At 45.4% G+C, this 24,997-nt stretch overlaps 1 protein-coding gene across 3 annotated transcripts in view; it reads right to left on the bottom strand.

Annotated features, from left to right (window-relative positions):
• Window positions 1-24,997, bottom strand: part of ARHGEF2 (Rho/Rac guanine nucleotide exchange factor 2) — a 113,683-nt gene that overhangs the window by 45,297 nt on the left and 43,389 nt on the right. Inside the window, exon 1 of one of the 3 annotated variants that reach the window (XM_063317081.1) lies at window positions 15,384-15,551. The exons of the other annotated variants lie outside the window; for them this stretch is intronic. Within the exon in view, the coding sequence (XP_063173151.1) occupies window positions 15,384-15,446 (63 nt within the window). The 5' untranslated portion in view covers window positions 15,447-15,551. Of the gene's footprint in view, window positions 1-15,383; window positions 15,552-24,997 lie in introns of those variants that run through there. 3 annotated transcript variants of the gene reach the window in all.

The following is a 24,997-nucleotide window of genomic DNA, read 5'->3' as shown; positions in this document are numbered from 1 at the left end:
TGCCTCAGGGAAGGTGGCTAAACACACTGAAATTCACTGCGATGAAGAGCTGGGTGGAGCTGTTCCAAGCCCAGCTCTGCAGGATCAAGGAAGCTGGGCAACCTCTGCTGCATCCCTTTAGGATGTGTCACATTATGGGAGAACACGTGTTAGTTAGTGAACAAGTGGGTAAGTTCAGCCAATAAGGACAGACAAGATGATCTTCCAGCAGCTGCAGGAGACACCATGTATCTACAGCTAAACCATTTTTCTCACATTGCAAGGCCTGCTTTAGACCTATGGTAACCTGTGGGAAAGTGGCAGCCCGTGCATCCCACGGCCCCCTTAGTATCAGGCTGGGGGCTGTGTAACTTGGCTTGTACATGCATGGGCACTTGTTCTTCTGGGCAGACTTCAACAGCAAGGGCACCACAAGTCACAAGTCCTCGCTCCCATCGCTGCCTCCCTGTTCAGCCTTTGGGGAGCCACTGGTAGGGAGGCAGAAGTCCTGGCTTAGAGAACCAAACTATGTTAAGTTAACAGCATGGTGGCTTTAGATTCCTTCCATCCTGCTTGCCAGCTTTCCTGCCCCCACCTGTTTTTTTTTCCAGGTTTGTTTCCATGGGAAGTTGGTCTGAGCAAAGCCAAGTGCCAGCTTTCAATTTCATCTCGATTCTTGGAATTCTAGGGGGCCCTAGAAAATAAAAGTGGTTGGTCTACATAAATTGAGTGATTTGTGGAAATGGGCCTTCAGATGGAGAGAGGGAAAGGAAGAGGTGGGTAAGATTTGGGGATAGGAAATACAAGATATTTGAAGGTTTTAGAGAGGATTAATGGTTGTTTTGCTATTGCCACAGCCAAAATGGTAGCTATTTTGTGAGAGTACCCTTAGTCACATCCCAAAGACTGCCTTCCCCTGGACTCAAGCTTTGCCTTACCCTGCTTCTCATCAAACAGCCTGAATATAAGCTGGTGACTGGCTTCCTGCTCACCCATCCCCTGCTGGGACATTGGCTTGTTTTGATTGAAAGACAATTGTTAAAAGTTGCAGCGTGGGAAGGCTTACAATGCTAAGGAGTTCCTGCGCTCTGTGTTCCCTTTGCAAAAAAGATACAAGGCTTGTTGCAGAAAAGATGCCAAGCTGAGTATCCGCTCTCTCGGCTGAGGGCAGTAAGGGGACAAAGAAGGCTTTGTCCCCAGTTGGAAGCCCTGGGACCTGTGTCTTGATAGAGCAACCGCAGGCAGTCCTGCCTCTCTTGGACAGACAGTGGAGAGCAGCTCTGGGACTCCAGAACACGACAGGAGGGCCTTCAGCAAGACAAACATGTTATTCTGAACTGCTGGACCCAAGCCAGAAGGCAGCCAAGATTGCAGTGTCAGCCAAGATTGCAGAAAACCAACTTGAATATCTCTTTTAAAACATTATAAAACTACTCCATCACTCCTTTTCCTATTTCAATGTTCAGAACCAAAAACTGCTCAAGGTCCTTAGGAATTAATGTGGGCAAGGGGCGTGTGTGTGTGTGTGTGTGTGTGGAGAGGGAAAGAGAGAAAGAGGGAGGAGATAGTAGGAAGATGTCAAGTAATCATAAAAACATCTTACTCTATTATGCAGCCTGGACACAGCTACACCCACAGCATCCCAGTGGGGCAGTTTGTGATTTCCTTTTGCATGGACAAAAACTAAAGTTGCTGTTTGTGCATAGTGAGTTCCATCAGCCTCCACAATGCTTTGCTCACAGCAGGGGCCTCTGCAAAACTGAGGAACTTTCAATAGTTTCTAAGGTAAGACCATCTGGGTGGGGAGGAAAGAAGTGAAAGCAGTGAATATCCACGGACCGGATATGAACCCTTGGCTGGGGGCACTTAGAGCCCCAACCATCTTTCTCACACTAAATGCCACATGTGGAAAGAAACGCCAGCCCATTTGACATGGACTGTATTGTTGCATAACCTGGATCAACTTGCAAAAGTGAACTGCTGGTTGCTGGTGGCACAATGTTTTGTTCTGAGAATATTCATTAAGGTATTGAGCCTCTGGCTTAACACATTTATTTTAAATTCTATAACCCTCCCACCCCAAAAATGCAAAGAGGCCCCCAAATGCCAGCTTTGCCATCTCTGATGCAACCTCTGCTTCACTCAGCTTCCCACACTGGCCACAGGTGCAAGCACTGTTGAGCGAGGTGCTCTCATATACATGCTTCTGTTAACATGGATGGTAGAGCAGTAAATCTGGCCAGCTTTCTGGTGAGCCAAACAAGATATTACCTTGTGAACGGTCTTCCAGACAAGCCATCAGCTATGATAGATGGGGATTCTATTCAGACCTTCCTGATGATTAAGGTCTAATGCATGTTGCCTCAACTCCATTTTTGTTTTCTTGAAGCCCAGCAAGACCAGATATTGGGCTGAGAGTCTATGGTATCTTAGATAAATTTCAATACAGGACCACAGAAAGCTAACCAAAAAGATAATTGAGAATCTATGCATGTATTACTGCACTGCCCATTCTGTATGGCCTGCTATACAGATTGAACTCCCTCCAATTGCCTTGGTTGGCCAGAGAAGGAGAATCTTGTTCTCTTATTAATGGATTCCTCTTTAGAAACCTCTAAAAGGGTTGCTAAGTTCTATAGAAATTGCTGTTCAGAGGAACTGGTTATAGGGAGTGTGTGTCTGTGTGTGTGTGTGTGTGTGTGTGTGTGTGTGTGTGTAAAAATAAATAAATAAATAAATAAAATGGCTTTTCTTGTAAAGATTATTTCAATTAGCCTAATAGCTAGAGATTTTATTTTTCCTTTTTCTGTTCTTTTCTTTTTGGAGTACGTATCTTTTTGATAGATGTAACTTTTTGATAGATATAACTTATGGCTGATTTTTCACTTAAAGTATTTCATATTTCAGTGCATTAGTTTCACACCACTATGGCCCTCAGTGTGTAAAAAAGTATGCTTCCCAAAAGGTGACCACCAAGTGTAAAACGATTAGCTACCTGCTACTCAGTGTCATGGAATTTCAAGAATTTAGCCCTGCTACTCTGAACTACAACTTGCTCTTTCGCAAAAAGAGTGAAAGCTGGGTCAGCAGGGTATCTTAGGCCTGGAGGCATGTATGGGAAGCCAAAACTACCTCCTGAAGGAAGGCACTAGGAAACCAGGCAAATGTGTCCATGAAATCACCAGGAGTTGAGCTCCACTAGACTTACTTTACTTAGAAGAGCACAGATTCCTCCATTTAATGCAAGCTTTGTTAGTAAATGACCAACCATGATCTACTGTCAAACTACTCAGAATGCTTTATTAGACAAGAGGGGAAACGGCCTTATTTCAAATCCTTCTCTGTTACTGATGAGGGTTGGTAATATCTCCCAGCTATGCCTACCACTACCAGCCTGATCTCATAGCAGAGGATGACTAGCTGCCCATGGCTACTTCGGTCACCCCAAATGTTCTTTTGTGCCCTCCTCCATATTTAGGATGAGCTCTAAACATACCTGGTTCCCATAAGAAAAAGGGCTCTTGAAGGGGGAGGGCTTGTGTAACTTCCTACCACGAGCCCCATCAAATCTGGTTTGCTGGGGGAGGGAGATCAGCGAACTGTTTTTCGCCCAGCCTAGAAGTGGAGATAAGTGCAAACTTATAGAACCTGGGATAAAGTCTACCAGGGATGTAACCCACGGGGGAAAAAATCCTAAAATCCTTCTCCTGGTTTGAAGGGGAACTGATGGAGAAGAATGGCGCAGGGGGAGAGATCTCATTGGGCACCAGTTTGAAAAGGAAGCAGCATTTGGACAACCTTTGCTGATCTTGAAAAGCTGAGCAGGGTTAGAACCAATTAGTGCCTGAAAATCTCAAGGTGGGATTGAAAAGAATCAGGCAAAGGCAGTGGCAAACTTCTTTCATACTGTTGCCAAGCCAGCTGCATCAGTGCATCAGTGCAGTCCCTAGGAGCTGAACTCAGCTGAAAGGAGAGTTTCCCATTTTAGAAACCCTCACACCCACCAACCATCCTCTCCTGGCCTCGGGTTTGAAACCACAGCTTCCTGCATGCAAAGAATGAGCCCTACCAGCTGTTTGGAGATGCTCCATGAGGTCTCCAACTGCACTTGGGACAAGTTATGTCATTCCAAGCAGGCTCCAGAACTGAGACCAGGCTCAAATTCAGATCATGCCCACACCATGGCTGGAAAATATCAAGGCAAGCAAATGCCACTATCATAGTAACAAGAGAAGGTATGCCAGGAGAGGATGGTTGGGGGTACTTAAGTAGAACGGCTATCTTACCACCATTGGTCTACTACAGTCTGTTACAGTGGTTACTGCATATTTTTTCATTATCCAATTCTAGATGGCGCTTCCCAGAATAGCAGAACCAAGACAAACCAAATCCTGTCATACAGAGTGTGCAGTCAAAATTGCAACAGTAGGAAATGGCAGCTTCAGCAAAGGATCGTTACCTTGTCGTGGTGCTGGAGCTTGAGCACCTCAATGATGCCATGAGCTAAACTGTGAAGGGCCACCCAAGACGGGAAGGTCATGACAGAGAGGTCAGACTAAATGCGATCCCCGGCGAAGGGAATGGCAACCCACCCCAGTATTCTTGCTGTGAAAACTAAACGGATCAGTACAACCAGAGATATGTCGGTATACCATCGGAAGATGAGACCCCCAGGTCGGAAGATGGTCAAAATGCTACTGGGGAGGAACAGAGGATGAGCTCAACTAGCCCCAGACGTGATGACACAGCTAGCTCAAAGCCGAAAGGACGGCTAGCGGCCGACGGTGCTGGTGGTGAACGGCGAATCCGACGTTCTAAGGATCAACACACCATTGGAACCTGGAATGTAAGATCCATGAGCCAGGGCAAATTGGATGTGGTTATTGGTGAGATGTCAAGATTAAAGATAGACATTCTGGGCGTCAGTGAACTGAAATGGACTGGAATGGGCCACTTCACATCAAATGACCACCAGATCTACTACTGTGGACAAGAGGACCACAGAAGAAATGGAGTAGCCTTCATAATTAATTGTAAAGTGGCTAAAGCAGTGCTTGGATACAATCCAAAAACAACAGAATGATCTCAATTCGAATTCAGGGCAAGCCATCTAACATCACAGTGATCCAAATATACGCCCCAACCACAGATGCTGAAGAACCTGAAGTAGAGCAGTTCTATGAGGATCTGCAGCACCTGCTGGACAACACGCCTAAAAGAGATGTTATTTTCATCACGGGAGACTGGAATGCCAAGGTGGGCAGTCAAATGACACCTGGAATTACAGGTAAGCATGGCCTGGGAGAACAAAATGAAGCAGGACATAGGCTGATAGAATTTTGCCAAGACCACTCACTCTGCATAACAAACACTCTCTTCCAACAACCGAAGAGACAGCTTTATACATGGACTTCACCAAATGGATACCACCAAAATCAGATTGACTACATCCTTTGCAGCCAAAGGTGGTGGACCTCTATACAGTCGGTAAAAACAAGACCTGGAGCTGACTGTAGTTCAGATCATGAACTTCTTGCACAATTTAGGATCAGACTAAAGAGATTAGGGAAGACCCACAGATCAGCTAGATAGGAGCTCACTAATATTCCTAAGGAATATGCAGTGGAGGTGAAGAATCGATTTAAGGGACTGGACTTAGTAGATAGGGTCCCGGAAGAACTATGGACAGAAGTTCGCAAGATTGTTCAGGAGGCGGCAACAAAATACATCCCAAAGAAAGAGAAAACCAAGAAGGCAAAATGGCTGTCTGCTGAGACACTAGAAGTAGCCCAAGAAAGAAGGAAAGCAAAAGCCAACAGTGATAGGGGGAGATATGCCCAATTAAATGCAAAATTCCAGAGGTTAGCCAGAAGAGATAAGGAATTATTTTTAAACAAGCAATGCGCGGAAGTGGAAGAAGACAATAGAATAGGAAGGACAAGAGACCTCTTCCAGAAAATTAGAAACATTGGAGGTAAATTCCAGGCCAAAATGGGTATGATCAAAAACAAAGATGGCAAGGACCTAACAGAAGAAGAGATCAAGAAAAGGTGGCAAGAATATACAGAAGACCTGTATAGGAAGGATAACAATATCGGGGATAGCTTTGACAGTGTGGTCAGTGAGTTAGAGCCAGACATCCTGAAGAGTGAGGTTGAGTGGGCCTTAAGAAGCATTGCTAATAACAAGGCAGTAGGAGACGACGGCATCCCAGCTGAACTGTTCAAAATCTTGCAAGATGATGCTGTCAAGGTAATGCATGCTATATGCCAGCAAATTTGGAAAACACAAGAATGGCCAACAGATTGGAAAAAATCAACTTATATCCCCATACCAAAAAAGGGAAACACTAAAGAATGTTCAAACTATCAAACAGTGGCACTCATTTCACATGCCAGTAAGGTAATGCTCAAGATCCTGCAAGGTAGACTTCAGCAGTTCATGGAGTGAGAATTGCCAGATGTACAAGCTGGGTTTAAAAAAGGCAGAGGAACTAGGGACCAAATTGCCAATATCCAATGGACAATGGAAAAAGCCAGGGAGTTTCAGAAAAACATCTATTTCTGTTTTATTGACTATTCTAAAGCCTTTGACTGTGTGGACCATAACAAATTGTGGCAAGTTCTTAGCGGTATGGGGATACCAAGTCATCTTGTCTGCCTCCGGAAGAATCTGTATAACGACCAAGTAGCAACAGTAAGAACAGACCACGGAACAACGGACTGGTTTAAGATAGGGAAAGGAGTACGGCAGGGCTGTCTACTCTCACCCTACCTATTCAACTTGTACGCAGAACACATCATGCGACATGCTGGGCTTGAGGAATCCAAGGCTGGAGTTCTCCTTAATTTTTCACCCCTAATTGGGGCATAGTCAAAGCAATGGTGTTCCCCGTAGTAACATATGGCTGTGAGAGCTGGACCATGAGGAACGCTGAGAGAAGGAAGATCAATGCTTTTGAACTGTGGTGTTGGAGGAAAATTCTGAGGGTGCCTTGGACTGCAAGAAGATCAGACCAGTCCATACTGGTCTGATAAATAGGAAATAAAGCCAGACTGCTCACTTGAGGGAATGGTATTAAAAGCAAAACTGAAATACTTTGGCCACATAATGAGAAGACAGGACACCCTGGAGAAGATGCTGATGCTGGGGAGAGTGGAAGGCAAAAGGAAGAGGGGCCGACCAAGGGCAAGGTGGATGGGTGATATTCTAGAGGTGACGGACTCGTCCCTGGGGGAGCTGGGGGTGTTGACGACCGACAGGAAGCTCTGGCGTGGGCTGGTCCATGAAGTCACGAAGAGTCGGAAGCGACTGAACGAATAAACAACAACAGGAAATGGCAGAGAAAAGAAATCGTTAAAAAAATTCACTAAGCTCTTGGCTCTCATCACAGGACTCCATTTACACAACACACTTAACTGAAGTAAGCTACTGCCTGGATCTGTACAATACAAAGCATTCACGTAACAAATTCACAAACAACTAATCAAGGTTCATCCAAAGCAAGCTCTGCATGTTGTGCAAATATGGCTGCTAGTCCATGAATGGACTGGTTAAGCATGTCTGTTAAGTGAGTTGTGTGAACTCAGCTAGAGGCAAGATCACACTTTATACACACAGAGACAAATTTAAGACAGTCTCTACTTTTGGTGCTCACAAACTGTGCAAGCAGCGGGACTCCCACCAATTCCAGCCCAGCATCCAGCCTGCCCTTGCCTTGCCTAAGTGCTCTCTGCTGAGGGAGGGAGGGCAGAAAAGCAACAGACATCCAAATACAATTGTTGTTCAACGTTTCCCAGTTCAGCTACAGCTACCAGTTGGGAAGGCAGCCAAGCAGTTAAGATGTTGGAGTGAGCAGGACAGGAAGACCTCTGAGTTGGCTGGGGGAAGCAGGAGGGGTCAAAGAAGGGCTTCACACATCATGGTAAGCCAGGGCATTTGCTGCTGGCCTTTGTCAATCCAGCCACTGTGGATTGTAAATCACGGTTGGTGGGTCAGTGTATCACGGGAATCCAGCCAACTGTAGTTCTGAGCAAACGCCACTGTGGCTGCTCTCACCCAGAGCAGAGGGCAGTCTGGTTTACAGGACCCAATCCATACAGCCACAAGCAGAGGCTGGAAAGCAGCACTCAAGCCCTGCTTCAGCTAGAGAATCTTTAGCTCAGCATCATAGCATCACCTGAGCCCATACAGAAAGGAGGGTAAGCTTTGGAAACATGTAAGTGAAATGTAAAAACAGGCCAAGTTATTATTAATTTTACAACTGAACTGGAACCTGCTCCTCCTTCAGTCTGGGTCCGTTCCACTTACTTACTTACTTATTTATTGTATGGCAGCACATCATACATATTACAAATATATTATATTTTTTTAAAAATGGGAATATAAAAAGGTATATAAAAATTTATAACTAAAAACAAACATTAAGATTACAAATATAGTCTTTTGCAGCATCAGTTGCCATCAGGAAATCAGCAAAGTTCCCGTCGTAGGCTCTAGTCTTACATTCTTGTATTATGTGTTTAACAGTTTGCCTGTCAGCCCCACAGTCACAGCCTGGAGATGGTATCTTACCCCATTTATATAGGGAATCTGCACACCTGCCATGATAAGTGCGCACTCTGTTGATAGATGACCATATTCTGCATGGCTGATCAAAAGCTTCATTGTAATATAGGGTAAGCTTTGACAGTGCTGGGGGCAGGCTTTTTGCCAAGATTGCCTCCAGGAATCAAGGAGATGAAAATTGATAGACCAGGAATCAAGGGGGGACAATTGATAGGCCAGCTCCACGTGGTGTCCCCTGGGCCTCCTAAGATTTTTGGGAGTATCATATATGAGGCAGCCAGATCTCCTGGCTAGAGCACATCCATTTTTGTCATCTTCATCTTCTGTTCCACTAATAGTTTGATTCTGGAGGCTCCATTTAGACAACGGTGTCTCCAAGGATGTCAAGAGTGGCTTCATTTTGGAACAAGGATGTTCCAAGGGGGTTTCATACTTTAAAGGGGAAGTTTAACTTCACTTCAACAAATTTCTATAAGTAGAACTATAGAGGGGTGGGGGAGTTCTTTACTTTTGTGGCACTCTAGAGGCAGCTGGCCTCCTCAAATAAAGTCCCTGTTTGCAGGACATTAACGGCGTTCCGTGAGTCATGCTGGCCACATGACCCGGAAGTGTCCTATGGACAACGCCGGCTCCAAGGCTTTGAAACGGAGATGAGCACCGCCCCCTAGAGTCGGACACGACTGGACTTTACGTCAAGGGAAACCTTTACCTTTACCTTGCAGGACATGCCTCCCTCTGTGCGATCCAGTAAGATGGAAAAAGAGTTAGGGTGGCTGACTCAAATGCAAAACTACAGGTTTCTCTCAAAATGAAATACCCACTTTCACCCACCCTCTGCTGCCTTCTATTACAGAACCAGTTGGACTCTGAGGTACCTTCCCACAAATGCACTTACATTCTTGCTCTTAAAGGTCATTACTTCCAGGGAAACACACTGCATGGTTCTTTTCCCAGGTATATTAAAATATTGCTTGAACCGATAGAGAGGTTCAGATGCAACCTAATGTTTACAAAAGGGCTCCTAAACCAAAGAAAAGGTGAGCTGACTAGTTTGGGATATCAATAAGCAGCAAATATTTAGAGGGGGAGACCAAGTTGACCCATGGCATGGAATTAATCAGCCCTGTTGAACCAAGTACCAACAGGGCAGGTCCAGCAGAAGGTGGCCTATGGAAGGATATAATTCCTTCTAGATTTTTTTGGGGTGTGCTTGTCCATGTAGTCACCAGGTCATCAACCAGAAGATTTTGCCATTTTTTAATCTTTAGGTCCCCAAACGTCTTCAAGTGCTCATCTTTCTGCATCAAGAACCTGCACGCCATTAACTGTCCTATTGCCAGGGATGTTGTTCCATGAGGCTCAGATGGAAATTAGGGATCAACTTCAAGGCTTGTTACCTTGGGAACAGAGCCTTCTACAAAAACTATTATTTGACAAAGGTAAATAATTCCCAATAAACACCATGTCAAAAAAGAACTCTTCACCTCTTTGTTCACATGTAGCAGATAAAAAGGTAGATTTACTTTTCTGCCCGTCGCATAGATATTTATTCCAAAGAGAAAGTTTGAGGAAAAGAAAGAAAAGTTGATAAAGCAATAGATGCACAGGTGAACATCAGCTCATCCAAAGAGATTGGAGGTCTCCCAAGGAACAAAGGGCGGCTGGGTCAGATCTGGATGCATAGTGTCGGTGGACAAATCCAATGGCCGTTGAGGCTCCCCCAGCCCATTTTCCCCTGCTCTCCCCCCAACTCCCTCCCATAAGCATGGAGGGCAAGCAGTCTCTGATCTCCCTCAACAGTCATGCAAAGCCACAATGACTTTGGGGATTATTAATGGTGAAAAGACGTGGCAGCTGGCTGGGAAGATGGCATCATTGCAAAGTTCTGGATCATTCATTTTCAAAATAATTGGAAAGGGAGAGGAAGGAAAATAAAAACAAGACTCCTGTGGGTTGATGCTCAGCAGAGGTTGAAAAGAAAAGAAAAGCGAGGAAACACCCTTTCTTCAGCCAAATAAATGCCAGATTGTCCAATGAACTTAGCCCTCTGCAGTAAGGGAATCCTCACTGAAAGGCCTATTTTCTCCTAAAAAGATTTAAAACTGGGTGGTATAACAAAGGAACCCCCTTCAATATTTCCAGCGAACAACTAAATCCACAGGGTCTCTTTATTGGGACCCAACACGATACCACAATAGAGCATGGGTTGGGGATCTACAGAGCCCTTTATAAAGCCAGGTGGGACATAAAGTAAGGAGAAAGGGAGCAGAAACTTAAAAACAAAACCTATGCTCAGTGGTAGTAATCAGGTCTGAAGTTTAGATTCAAGAGTGGAGTTCACACAACATATCTGACTAGACTGGAATGAGTTTTATTTAGTTATGTTGTTTTAGGCATCCTTTCTGGCCCAGCCGGATTAGGGTGTCATGTTCCCAGATGGAGGGTTTTATCAAAAAGAACTGTGCAGCTTTCTCCTTTTTTTCAGTAGAGAAAAGATGGAATGGCTTCTGGGAAAACACAGGAAGGGTTACAAATAGACAGTAGTGACACCTCTGTCCCCTCCTGCCCCCAATAAAAGCCAATGAACAGAGCAAGCAATTGCAGGCAGGAGATTTTATGGTGAATGGTATGGCTGTAGGTATCACCTTCCTGGGACAAAGGAACAAAGGCCAGCCCTCACTTCTAGAAACATAATGTTTGGCTGCAACTCAGCCCTGCCTCTTGTCTTTAATGAAATGCTTCTGGCCGAGTTCAGATGTAAAGTAACGAGAAGCACAGCAATCCACAGAAGGAGCCAAGTGTTTAGATAATACAGAAGGGAACAAAGAAGCAAGCCATAGCATAGCATTTCCTAGAGAACTGGAAGGAAGTGCATCACCAAAAAGCACCGTCTCTTTTTAGAAGGTGGAAAATGTACACCAAGATGGGTGGATTCCACCTTGAAACCCAGTGTTTTTCCAGTTTACGTGCAGTATAGGCATTTGTTTTGTCCAACTCTGTTGCTTGGCGGATGGGTGGGTGGGTGACACTAACAGAAAGAGAAGTGTGGTAACCTCAAAAGATGGTTCCAGATTGAGAGCTTTGAAGACCCTAAAGTGACAGTGCCTCTGGCCATGTGTAATGCAGTCACAGGTCACAGCAATTTCCTATTCCTATAAACCCTATTTCAGGTTTCTATTTCTAAAAGACATGCATGATTTCCACCATCTCTCCTTACAATGATGGATCTGTTTACAAAACTTGTTACGAGGATTCCAGGAAGGCAGAGTAAAGGTGTAGGTTGCAACCTGACTTAATCTATGGAAAGAGGTTTTGGAGCCAGTTTGGCCTAGTGGTGAAGGCTCCAGCGGTGAGTTCGAGTCCCGCATGAGGCACGGAAGCCGGCTGGGTGACCTTGGGCCAGTCTCTCTCTCGCTCTCTCTCAGCCCAACCCACCGCACAGGGCTGTTGTTGTGAGGAAAACAGGAAGAGGAAGGAGTATTAGGGATGTTTCCTGTCTTGAGTTGTTTATAAAAAATAATAAAGGCAGGATTAAAAAACCTAAAAAAGAGAGAGCAAATGCACTTTATATAAGTTTGGGGCTATTTTAATATTTGCTGTCATTTTATACAGATTAAAATGTGCCACTGAGCATATGCAAAACGCCTCATCCTTATAACCTTGTAACCACAGCTAAAGCAGAAAGAAAACGAATCTTAACAGTTACTTTTAAAAAATTAAAGACACCTGACGTATTTGATTCAGAGAGGGGAAATCTCTATTTCCATCCCTACGAAGTGTTGATTGCCCCAGTGGCCCTTTGCTACAAAGGGTGGCAGCACTACCGTGCCTTGCAGGATTTCCCTAAGAACAAAATGGGGAAAGATCTGTGGGATTCACTGAATGAACATCAAAGTTTGTTGAAACTGTTTGGGCCAATTCTCATTCACGCAACCTTCCCAACTATCCCACTGTTTTTTCAAAGGAGACAGAGTTCCACCTCTTGTTGCTTGCCATGGAAGTGTGAAATGGGTCCTGGACCATTTAACCCCTCGAGTTCTCAGAAGTGAATTGTGCCTGGGTGAGAAGGGTGCAAAATGCTTGCTTCCCAGCCCTCTCTTTCTCAGTCCACCACTTCCAGGGGCCTGTGTACATCTTAGCTGTAGAACCTCAAGCTTCTCTGACACTTCTGCCTGATCAATTGCCGCATTTGGCAGCAGAGAGGGTCTGGGGGCCAGCTGTGGCAGCCAGGAGGGGAGGATGGTATAAGCCTTGCATCGGCTTGGTGGAAACCTCTGACTCGCCCCTGCCACCCACCCAGCCAGCATCAGCAAAAACAAGCCTGGGCTTTCAAGAGACCAGGAACCATTTCAACATCCAGGGGCCATTGTTTTGCAAGACACTGGGTGGGAAGAGGAACCACGAAGGCGGCAGCAGAGCATTTCTAAAATGAGAAGTGTGACAGTAGGGAGCAAGCGCTGCCACAACAGCAGCTTTGATCAGTAAGCCAAAAAGCACAGAAGCTGGCCAAGATGAGCACTCAGCACACACTCACAGGCACATTCCTGATTGCTGCTCCAAGTCTGAACCCTGCTTCCCTCATGCCTCTCCTGTTGTGGAGCACAAAGGGGAAAAACAGTCTATCCCTGGAGCCTCAAACAAAGGAAACAAAGCCTGGGTTCATAAAGCGAAGGTCTCCCTCAAAGTCCCTCGATTCTTGGCAACAACACCTGAGTTAACAAAGCACCGTGGCTGTGTTCCCACAACATGCCAGGCCTCTGCCAAATACACCATATCACGACTTAACGAGTGGGCCCCGTTCCCACAACATGCTGAATCTAAACAGCCTGACCTCACTGGAGCCCAGTCTAGCCGTCCTACAAATTCAACCCCAGTCTCAGTCCTCTCTCTGTAAAATGAGAAGCGGAAATCTACCTCACGCCATTCTAGTAAGGATAAACATGGGGTTTGCAAGCTAAATGTTTTCCTGAAGTCTGTGTTAAGTGGGGTTTATTTTTTTACAGCTTTGTTTGTAAGTCAATTACAAATTTTCAGCTCAAGTTTCAAATATAAATACATGAATGAGACAGTTTATTCTCCCATTACCCAGCTATGAGCTTAAAAAGAAAGGTTTTAGGAAGAAAAAAAATAAGTTTTAAGAAGGGAAACCTATTTTAGGCTCAGCAGTTGAGCTGTTTAAAAATAAGTACAATTAAACTTCCCAACTTATTACAGATGTGGTTCCCTTATGCCAAAAACCGAATAAATCACAGTTCAAGGGCTGATGGAGAAGAGTCCCCCCTCTGCTCATTTCTGTAGAACTGAAGGGATTAAGCAATAAACAAAGGCTGTTCCTTTTCTGTGTTGTCTCATTTCACAAGGTTACCCCAAAGCATTGTTTTTTAACCCTAAAAAAATTGACACAGTACATGCCTCTGTTCTAGGGAAACCGATCCCCCTACCCCCCAAATATTTATTTCTCACATTTTTACTACCACCCGTCTCCCCCCAAAGAGGGACTCTGACTCTTACTGCTACGTTTCAGAAGGTGTGCCAATTTTGCAATCTAAAATGAACTGCCTATGCCCACAGCTTGAGGACTACAGTCTTTATCATCCACAGCCACACGACGGCTTCATCTGGAGCACGTGAGGCTGGAGAAGGCTGAATATCCCCTCCAAATCTGAGAGAGTTTGCACGCTGCTCCACGCACCACCTCCTTGTCAACAGTTGGGAGACCCCGCAATTCCGTTTTGTTACGGAATGCCTTTAGCTTTAAGCAGCACCCCAAATATTAGACAGCCATTGTCATGCCCCCCATGAACGGACAGGCTAAGCAGCCAACCAGGTTCTGCAGGTTGAGAGGAGGGTTTGGTCTGGTTGTTCCAGTTTCTGCACCCTGGAACAGCTAACATGGTTGGATGCATAAAGGAGACTCAGGGAAACACTCCGAGAGCACACAAAACGAGTAACAGGCTAAAAGAGCTCAAACGGACCGAACAGCGCCCTGGGACTGAGGCGCTGATTAGTGGCTAAATTAGTGAATCCTCCATATAAGGGATATCCTTTTATAGTGTAACTACAGAAACCCTATTGTTCGGGGAATCAGGGCAGCCCCTTAAAATAAAGGGACATCTGGCAAGGCAAGACCTGAAACCAGAAGTGGGGAGTGGGAGGGGAGATGCATTTTTTTAAAATGCAAATAAAATTATAGGGTGCTTTCAGCACCGCATGGCTAAAGCGGTTTTCAAACTGCAGAACCCAGCAACAAAAGCAAATCCGTCTATTTGTATCTTGGCTGCAATCCAAGGGGAGAGACTGCAGCCACAAAAGGCACGAGTTTTATTTTCATATTAGACGTATCCAGGACTCAAGCCCGAGAGGGAGACGGTACACCAATTCCATGGTGTTTGAACAGCCTGCAAAGTTTTACAAATTCAGAACAAATCACAGGCTTGTCTTTGTCCTTTATTTTTATTTTTTGTCCCAAATGAAGATTCCAGGGGAGGGGTAGGTAAAAATAAAAAACTTCTGGCTCTCAAGTGGACCAGTCCCCACTCATCCCAAAAGCACATGTATGGATGAATTCATAAAACTTCCCCCGGAACCTACATGTTTGCAGGGTTGAAGACGGCCACAAAGGACTTGATTTCGTAGTCTGGGTAACCACCCCTTTCGATATTTCCCCCCCAGCACGCGCGCTGGAAGGCACAGAAATCAAGGATCAAACCTACAGCTGACTCAAAATCCCCCCCCCCAAAGTCTATGCCACAATACTCGACTACGCAAGAGCTCGAGTCTCACTAGATCACAGCCCAAACCCTACCTAAACAAAGGCCCCAAAGAGCAGAACTAACCTTCAAGATGTTTTCTTTCTTCCGACTGATTTTAGACCCGGCCAAAGATTCTGTCCGAGACATAATCCAGCCTTGAGCCGATCGGATTGGGTCTCCCACTAGCTAGATTGGCAGTGGGAGTTTTGGGCATCCAATGCAAATAAAGAACAAAATTTGGGGGAAATAAGAGTGAGAGGGGTGGACGAATGAAGTTCTCTCTTCCTGAGGGAGAGAGAGAAAAAGAAGACCCCCCCCTCCAGGCTCGCCCTTCCTTTGTACATCCAACTCACGCCAGGAAGTTAACTAGCCATGCTCAAAACTTGGATTATTCAAACTGCTTTGCCCCTCCCCTCAGAGGCGGAGGAGAAGGAGAGACCCACAGAGCATGTGCTCTTACTCCACCTTGAAGAGCGGGAGGCAGACAAGGGCAGCCCTGTTCCAGAAGTAGCGCAGATTGCATCAGAAACAGCCCTTGGAGGGACGGAGTGGCTTCCCAGCGTTTCCTCTCACAGCACATGATGCCGCTGCTCAGAGCAGCCTCTCCGGGGCACGAGAAGCGCACAGGAGGAAATGCAGACACGAAGCGCCTTCTTAGCTCGTTGATGGGTGGTCTACAGTCAGACCCCTGCGGCTCTCTGGCCACGTGGCTGCACGCACGCTGCAGCCGAGGAGCAACGTCCGCTGTTGCCCAGGACAGAGGCACACACCTACCCGGCCAGGGCGCAACAGCCAGAGTGCAGTGATTCCATGCAACACTGTCACAGTGTGCTTCCTAGAAGCCACACACACGTACCCCAGCAACTCTGAGGTCACAGACTTACTTTCTGAAAGCAGATGTATGGCAGCCCCGGTGGGCTAGGGTTAAACAAACGAGACCCGGGTTCAAATCCTCAGTCTGTCAAGCAGCCAGCTACAGTTTCTCGCCTAAACTACCCCACAAGCAGGTATCATTTGAGCTCTTGGCATTAAAATTATGGAAAATGATTATAGCAACAAAAGCAACTGAGGGGAAGTCCCTGAAAAAGTCATGGCAGGCTACCCACTGAATGCCCAATTCAGGTACTGGAAACAATGTGGGGAGATGACTCAAGAGATTAAAAAACGACATCTGACACACAACACAGACATTTCACACATCACAGTCTTTTAAAATCCCAGAGAAGCCTGACTGACATGAGCATGCGGGACAATGGAGCCTGCTGACTTCTGCTCCTCCCCACAGTGCAAATAGTGAACAAACCGAGATGGTGCTGCTTGAGGCGCTGTCCAGTGAAGCTCCTGGCTTGTTGTCCCCCCAGCAAGCTAAGGTTTGTTCTGGATTGATGATACCAGTCAAAACAGCTAAGCCATCTGTTCCCAACTCCAACTATGGTACACTGCAACTCCCATAATTCCCAACCACTGTGGCTAAAGTCCAATACATCTGGAGAGATCAGAAAGGCTGTATGTTTCATGAGCACTGATGGCGAGCAGGAGGGGGCCCCGATCCAGGGGGGAAAACGCACGCGTAGTACTGAGGAGTTGAGCAGCCATTCAAAGAGACACAGAACAGACCCGCCTTGGCTTTTGGGGTTTGTCTGTCTGGGTTTTCCCACGCTTCTTCAGTTTGTTAGGATTTTCTGTCTTATGTAGCAGTGATAAACACTAGAGACCTACTCCTCGTCTCAGCGTGGTTCCTGACTGTCAGGACAGCGAGGAAGCAAAGTTCCTGGTGGGCTGAGTGGTTGGAGGAGCGAGAGAGAAATAATGGACTGTGACCAGCATCCTTCCTCTGCTGGAAATGAGGTTCTGGGCGATTCTGGCCAGTCTGCAAAGACTCGGCAAGGAAATCCACCTGGTCCTGACAGGACTCCCCCTCACGCTAGCGGGGAATACCCAGAATCCCTTCTAAGTGTGCTATACAAATAGAGCATTGTTCAAGTTGAGCTGCTGGCCATAAAGTTTTTTCAGCATCGGTATGAAAGTGGGACTCCCCTGTCTCTTCCTCAGATGTTTCTTGCTATCCCAAGTCTATCCCGCACCGCTGGAATGTCTTGGTGGTCTCTCATCCGAATACTAACCGAGCCTAATTTTTCTCCATTTCTGGACTCAGACGATGTTGGTCAGGGGCTGAGACAACTGGGCTAGATGGAGTGGACCAATCTGTCCCCAGTTTGGCTGCCCTTTTAGGCAAGTGGGCACAACTGGAATTTTTAAAGCCCACCATCACTACTACTGTAAAATGGCTGCCGGGGGCTTGTTCGTTCCTATAATGGTTGCCATTAACAGAAAGGGAGTTAGTGGGATTGCTTCTGTTGCCCCCCCCCCCCCCCCCGCCACTCTCCACAGGGTGTTCCTACCATCCCAGCTCACCTTAGTCTCTTCTTCTGGATAAGCAGGCACTCTCTCGAACCATGCCACCCGTTCTTATTAAACCAGCATTCACATGGGCACTAAGCAATACCACTGTTTTGTGGCATCTAAATATTTCTAAAACTCTAAAATGCATGGACACATCCATGCTATTTTCTTGAAAATGATATGGAAGTAGTTTGCCTTTCCTTTCTCCTGGAATATTCCCAGTCTAACGTACAGCTGTGGGATTTCCTGGTGGTTTCCCATCCAAGTGCTAACTAGGTCTGATGTTGATGAGGTTTTTGGAGATCAGCTAGGATGAAAACATTACTATTAGTGTACTACCCAAAGGGACAGTGAGCTTCAGACTCTAGGGGAGACATCTGCAGGCCTCTTGGAAATCTACAGGCACCACATTCCTAGAGCAGAGGGCTCACAGATGCACAGCCTTCACAAACATCAAACTGGCAACATGCAAACTTCTGTGCAAAACACCCTGGCCCTGTCTAAGGTGGACAAACATCCAGATCCAAAGGCTGGTTTTCCTAGAGGCCTGGCACAGCCAGACTGCAACCTACCATACTTAGAAGGTATGTGTGACTATATCCATTTAGAAGGTACAGCTGTCTTTTCAGATCCAAAAGAGGCCCAATTTCTGCAACTGGCCATTGATTTCTCCAGTCCTAGTCCTAATCCAACATTAGCTGAGTTTCCAGGAGGGCAAGGAGATCTTTGAAACAGTTGAGCTCTACCGTTGGCTCTTGAACCAATGTAGAAACATTGCTAGACCATCTGCAGAGGAAAGGGCTGGGCAAACAAAGGAGGGGGCATCTTCATAAAGTTCTGGCAGATGATGACTTCATAAATTAAATCAGCTTCAAACCAGGAACATACCTTTATTTTTATTGTTTAAAGATAATTTTAAGAGCCTGACAAAATGGAATTGAATTTTAGAAACAAAATAGCAGATTCACTGTCTACCTCACCACAGAACGGTTCACTCCAATTAATTCTTTGTGTCCAGTCCCCCCATTTTTTCCAGAATCCTTTTATTTAAGATTTAATTAATCTAAACCAACTATCTCTAATCTCCTCTTCCAAAGACAAATTCTAGACTATGTAAAGACAAACAACAGTACCTTTGCAGAGTGTACCTGCCCTTACTCATGACAGTACCTTTCTCCTTCAACATGCTTAACCCTCTTAAACTTAAGGTCTTTAAGAGTCAGAATTTGCAACCACGCTAGAATTTTCCCGCTACCTAAGTATTTATAATGCTCAACCACATTCTTCATTTTTCTAAATATTTTTGTTGCTCTTCTCTGCATCTCCTCAATATTTTACCTATCTATCTATCTATCTATCTATCTATCTATCTATCAATCAATCAATCAATCAATCAATCACATTTTACCACAATATCCCACCCTAGGCCCACTAGCTACCTGTTTCGGGGAAGAACGATCACCACTTACCGGAGCTCAACATTCACTGGAAAGCTTCAGATCTCGTGCCAGGGTCCTTGGCTTCCAGCCTTATTATTTCCCAAATTAGGTCAAACTGGAGCTAGATGGAGCAGACTGGATCTTCTCCACCAAGAGAGGGAACTGGACGTTCCCTGTTGCTAGGTGCTGTGAGACCAGCGTCTCCGGTCCCCAAGGCTCTCCCCACTGCAAAGCCTCTGGCCAGTCATGCGATGGGAACTTCCTTCTCGTTGACTCTCCAGGTCAGTCACTGACTTAGGTCAAGCAACTCAAGTGGGTTGTAGCCGCTGCTGCAGGCTTGGTCCCACAGTCTGCTTTGGGTTAGTTCCCTCCTCCTCACATAAATCCACATATAAATTAGCTCTTATCAGAGCATCCTGTGCTCAGATTTATTGCTTTCAAAAAAAAATTAGAGATGGGTGGCTGGGAGGCAAAGGAAGGTATTCAAGCCAATGCCAGGACCAAATGGGGCACATCTAACAAAATATTACATGCCTCTCTGGTGATGGCCTATTCCTGACTTTTCCACAACAGCTTTAGAAAAGTCAAAACTGGAGGAAGGAAACAGGCGGTCAGCTTAATGGAAGATTCCAACTGCTGATGGGCTGCAGAAACTGGCCTCCCTAGGAGATTGGGGGCAAATGTTACCTAACAGCACCACCAGCACCCCAAACAGAAGCCACCTGATAGGTAGGAAGTGGATTTTCAACTGTCCCATTCTAAGCTCCTTCCACCACAAAGGAGGACAGGGAGTTTTGAGGGCACCTAAGCCCAGCATGAACATGTTCCTGCAACCTCATTTTTCTGCCATGTCTTCATCTGACCCCCAACCCTGACCTGGGACAACTTGAAATCCTCCTTAGTTTTCCAGTGATAGTTTTTTTCCCCTTTTAAGAGGCAAGGACCAGCAGGAGTCTTGCTAGGGTGCCATCTAGCACAGGCACAAACACCAAAACCTTGAAAAATAGCCTGAAATGGTGCTTTTGAGCTATGAGTTTAAAATCTTCTAAGACTAGGAATGGAAGCTCCTGTTTCCACCCTTAAAATCCCCTCCAATTCAAAAAAAAATCTTTCCTCTGGAAGGTTGGGAGGTGGACTAATAGTCCCCCACTTCACTGCCTACCCCAGAGTACATTATCTGAGCTCCTGGAGATGTGGGATATAAATTTGATAAATTAATTGTATTTATTGAATTTATATTCAATATTTATATTTAAGTGAGGAAGATGGGTATAATCTGGTAAAGGCACGGCCAGGCTTAGGTTACGCCTACTGTGTGCGACTGTGGGCTGGGGAATTCTTTACTCCAGGTGTTGCAGGCTTCAGACTCCTCCTTCAGTACAGTCAGTATCTCTGCCCTCAATACCTGCTATGACAATGGGCATTTTGCTAGTTGATGGCAAAGCCATCAATGGAAGGATATTGTATTAGAAGCAGGCTGCACAAGGCTCTAGTTCGCAAAACAAATTGTACAACTGTTGGCCAATATGGGGACACAGTCTTCTTTCTGCACTGGAGGAGACAGACTTCATTGCATGCACGCACACACACACACACACTTTGATAAAATTTAACTCAAATAACCCTTGACAGAAGCAAGACTGAGTAGACAGGTGTTGAAGGATTTCAGAGAAAAGGGACCCCATCTGATAGAAAAGAGGTTTGAATGGCTGCTTAGCTATTAACTGGGACAACCACTGGGCAGGACCACAGCCACAGGAAGAGGACATTCTGCAAGGGGGAAGGCACAGGCCTGCAAACTTTGAGTACTGTCCAGTTGAGCTGAAAGAATAAAGATGGAATTAGAGACCTAGATTAGGGTTCAATTATGGGAAAAGAGGTGAACGGACCCCAAGACCACACTGTCTATTGTCTGAGCATTTCCAGAAACAGCCTTGCTACAAACTCTTTAGTGAGAAAGCAAGGCTAACTGAGTCATTACGGAATAAGCTTCTGGGGAATCCAAACGGAGTCTGGGACTAGGAAACCCTCTCACTAATTATTTAGTTTTGACGTTACTACCAACTGTCTATTGAGGCTTATTCCTTATTAGGATTCCTTCACCACATGTTTGCCTGTCTTGGCCACTCTGCCTCAGAGACTAACAGAGTTGCCAATTCTGGCCCTCAGTGGTTGTGTTCACATAACCCACTTGCCCATGGCCAGCTATACTATGGTTTACAACATAGTTTTCCATAATATGCTGCACTGCATCAGCTGCATTAACTGACATAGAACTAAAATATTGGCCAGTTTGTGGACCAGCATGTCACGTCATGTCATGTGAATACAGCCAAAGGGTAATTGCAGAGTGACATGTGGGGTTCACAGATGTTAACCCAGGGTTTGTTGAACAAGGCAGGTGGTCCAATCAATGCATATATAACTCTAAGTCAACAACAGAATACATACCACCATCACTGAAAGTACACATCAAACTGCTAAAATCAAAAAACCACTTTATAGATGAGCTTAAGGTGTATAGATGAGCCAGTTTGGTGTAATGGTTAAGGCAACGGGCTAGAAACTGGGAAACCATGAGTTCTAGTCCTGCCTAGGCACAAAGCCTGCTGGGCAACCTTGGGCCAGTCCTTCTCTCTCAGCCCTAGGAAGAGGGCAAGCCACTTCTGAAACCTTGCCAAGAAAACTGCAGGGTCCAGTCCAGGCAGTTGCCAAGAGTCACACTGACTCAAAAGCACCACTTTTGAGCACTGACTCAAAAGCATGTGTGCGCACACATACATGTGTGTGTGTATGTGTGAACCCAGCCACTGAGGTTAATAGTTCATCACAACTTACCTCCTGGGCTTAACAATATCTTCCCACATATGCTTAAGGATTCTTGTGGAAGGGAAACAATAATCTTGCAAGTGGTATCTGTATCTGCCAGGCATGGCCCTACCTCTGACCTCCTGCCCTGTTGGCTCCCTCCAGGATAAGCTTCTTCCAATACTTGTCAGGCTACCCTAATGTCTAAGGAACACATTAAACTTATTAAACATTAAACACATTAAACAAGATGGACTGATTCTGGCTGAGCATCATGTGTGGACTCACCCCCACTGTGGGATTCCAAAACACAGTATCTTTCTTGAGCTCACTCAACTCTAGGCTTGGAAAGGTCCATCGGTCCCCTCCTCAATCAATGCCAGAATACAGAAGAGAGCATCCCCAACAGAAGAGTGTGAAGGAAAACCCACCATCTCCCTGGTTTCACTGTCCATCTGCTCTTATGCTAAGGAAGTTCTTCTTAACAATTAACTGGAATCTGCCTTCTTATAAGGACATTTTTCTGTGCCTGCCCTCTGAGATAATATGGAACTGGTCCTGACTTTCTTCTGGGTGATGCCCATTCAGATACTTGGAGATTGCTCTCTTCTTTTCTCTTCTCTTCTCTTGGCTAAACATTCCCAGTTCATCAAGTCGTAGAGTTGGCAATCACACCAGAGGTCATATAGTTCAATCCCTTGTTTGGTGCAGGATCTTTTAAAGCATTTTGGATAAATGATAACCTCTTTTTGCACACCCCCAGCGAAGGAGAACTTGTCACTTGACGTGGCAGTCTGTTCCTCTGGCTCATAGTTCGACCAGTCAGGAAATTCTTTATCATGTCTAACTTGCATCTACTTCCCCATAGTTTTAACTCATTGATTCTGATCCTGCCCCTCGAGGTGACAGAGAACAAATCCATTCCTTCCTTTGTATGACAACCATTTAGACAGGTGAAGACTGCTATTATATTTTCCCTCAGTCTTCTCTTCTGCAGACTTAGTATACCTAGCCCCTTTAACTATTTCCCACAGGATTTTGTTTCCAGTTCCCCAAACCACCTTGGTAGCACTTCCCTGAAATAACTCCAGTTCTGAACAGTGGTGTTCAGAATTAGATACACTATTCCAAGTAAGGCCTGACTAGAATAGAGTGGGATAATTACTTCACAAGTTCTGGATCCTGCATGCCTGTTAATCTACCCCACTTGTCTTTTTAGCAGATGCACCCTACTCCAGCTCCTGTTTAACTTATGGTCTACTAGAATGGCCAGGTCCCTTTCACATATATTCCTGCCAAGCCAGGTCACCCCATCCTATACTTATTGTTGCAGTTTTTTTCTCTCCAAGGACAGCACTTTGTATTCTCCCTGTTAGATTTTATCCTGTCCTCTTCCAAAGTGTCATCTGCCAATCAGATCATCACCAATCTCTTTACCTCTTCATCCAGGTTATTAAGCAAAATGACTTACTGGGGAGTGTGGGAGGAAGCACAGGATAGCTTCCCTCCAACCTGATGTGGAATCATTTAGGAGGACTCTCTGGATGGTCCCGTTTAGCAAGTTATGAATCCCCCTAACAGTTGTATCATGTAGCCTACAGTATACGGTATATTATTATTTTATTCATGAGGAGGTAATGACAAACTTCGTTGAATGCTTTGGTGAATTCCCTCAGTGTCTCCTCGTAAGACTCAATATCCAATCCCCTGATCACCCTCACCACCTTCCTCCGTGACTTATTTATTTTGAAAGACTTACATATCTGCCAGTATTATAACAACCCTGGGCACCATACAAAATAATAAAAACACCCCCCAAAACAATCTGAATAAAAACTAATACAAATTCAACATATTCTATTATATTTTCCAATCAGTACTTCTTAAAATGTGATGCCCAAAACTGGATCCAGTATTCAATGTGGGGTGTCATGAGCACTGATGGCGAGCAGGAGGGGGCCCCTATCCAGGTGGGAAAACGCATGCATAGTACTGAGGAATTAAGCAGCCATTCAAAGAGACACAGAACAGACCCGCCTTGACTTTTGGGGTTTATCTGTCTGGGTTTTCCCACGCTTCTTCAGTTTGTTAGGATTTTCTGTCTTATGTAGCGGTAATAAACACTAGAGACCTACTCCTCGTCTCAGCGTGGTTCCTGGCTGTTAGGACATGGGGTCTGAGCAATGCAGAACACTCCCTTCCCATGATCTGAAAAGTAATCTTCTCTTGATGCATTTGCTACTTTTGTACTGTAGCCCCATCACGCTGTTGATTCATTTTCAATTGCAATCATCTGCTACTCCAATACTTCTTCATAAGCACTATTGCCAAGCCTAGTACCCCACATCCTGTATTTATGCATCTGACTTTTGTTCCAAGTGAAGAACACTGCATTTGCCTCTGCTCAGTTCCTTCTGTTACTTTCTGTCCACCTCCTGATTTGATAGGCACCTCCTCACCCAAGTCATTAATGATCGTCTGTGCCACACTGAGCCAAAAAAGCAAGCCCTGTTGTAGTTTAATGTGATGTGCGGAACTACCTTTTGCCTCTAGGGAGTGAAAGCACTTCATGTAAAGCCCAAGCCCCACTGACCACACTCCACAAAAAAGGCATTTCTCCAAAGCAGAGCGCTTCTCAGTTACGATTCACAGCTTCACAGTTCGGCCAAGACACAGTGGGCAAGGAGGCAAAGTGCCCCTCTTCCATAAAGGTCTTTGGAGAGCTTTTGTAGAGAAGACCAAGTCTACTTGTAATGCGCCAAGAGCAACCTGACAAACCCATAATTCTGAAGAGGGTTAGCCCCTCAAGTCAGTGGGTTACCAATTGTGATGTTTCCAGATTTCAGGGCCCCATTTTGAGACAAAGCAGTCCCAAAACCATTCTAGGAGCTGCAATTCAAACACAGATCAAAAAGATGCTGAGCTGGAGAAGAGTGCCTTATAGATGCTCTTTCTCTGTTTTACAAATAATTCATACAGAAGCCCAGGACTGAGATGGGCATTTCCCCCTAGAAAGAACTCATACTCATACTTTGCTTCTAGGTAAGA

Source organism: Candoia aspera, chromosome 17 (assembly GCF_035149785.1).
Source record: "Candoia aspera isolate rCanAsp1 chromosome 17, rCanAsp1.hap2, whole genome shotgun sequence".
Classification (NCBI taxonomy): Eukaryota; Metazoa; Chordata; class Lepidosauria; order Squamata; family Boidae; genus Candoia; species Candoia aspera.
Note: the sequence above shows the minus strand (reverse complement) of the source record. Positions and strands in the feature narration are given on the sequence as shown.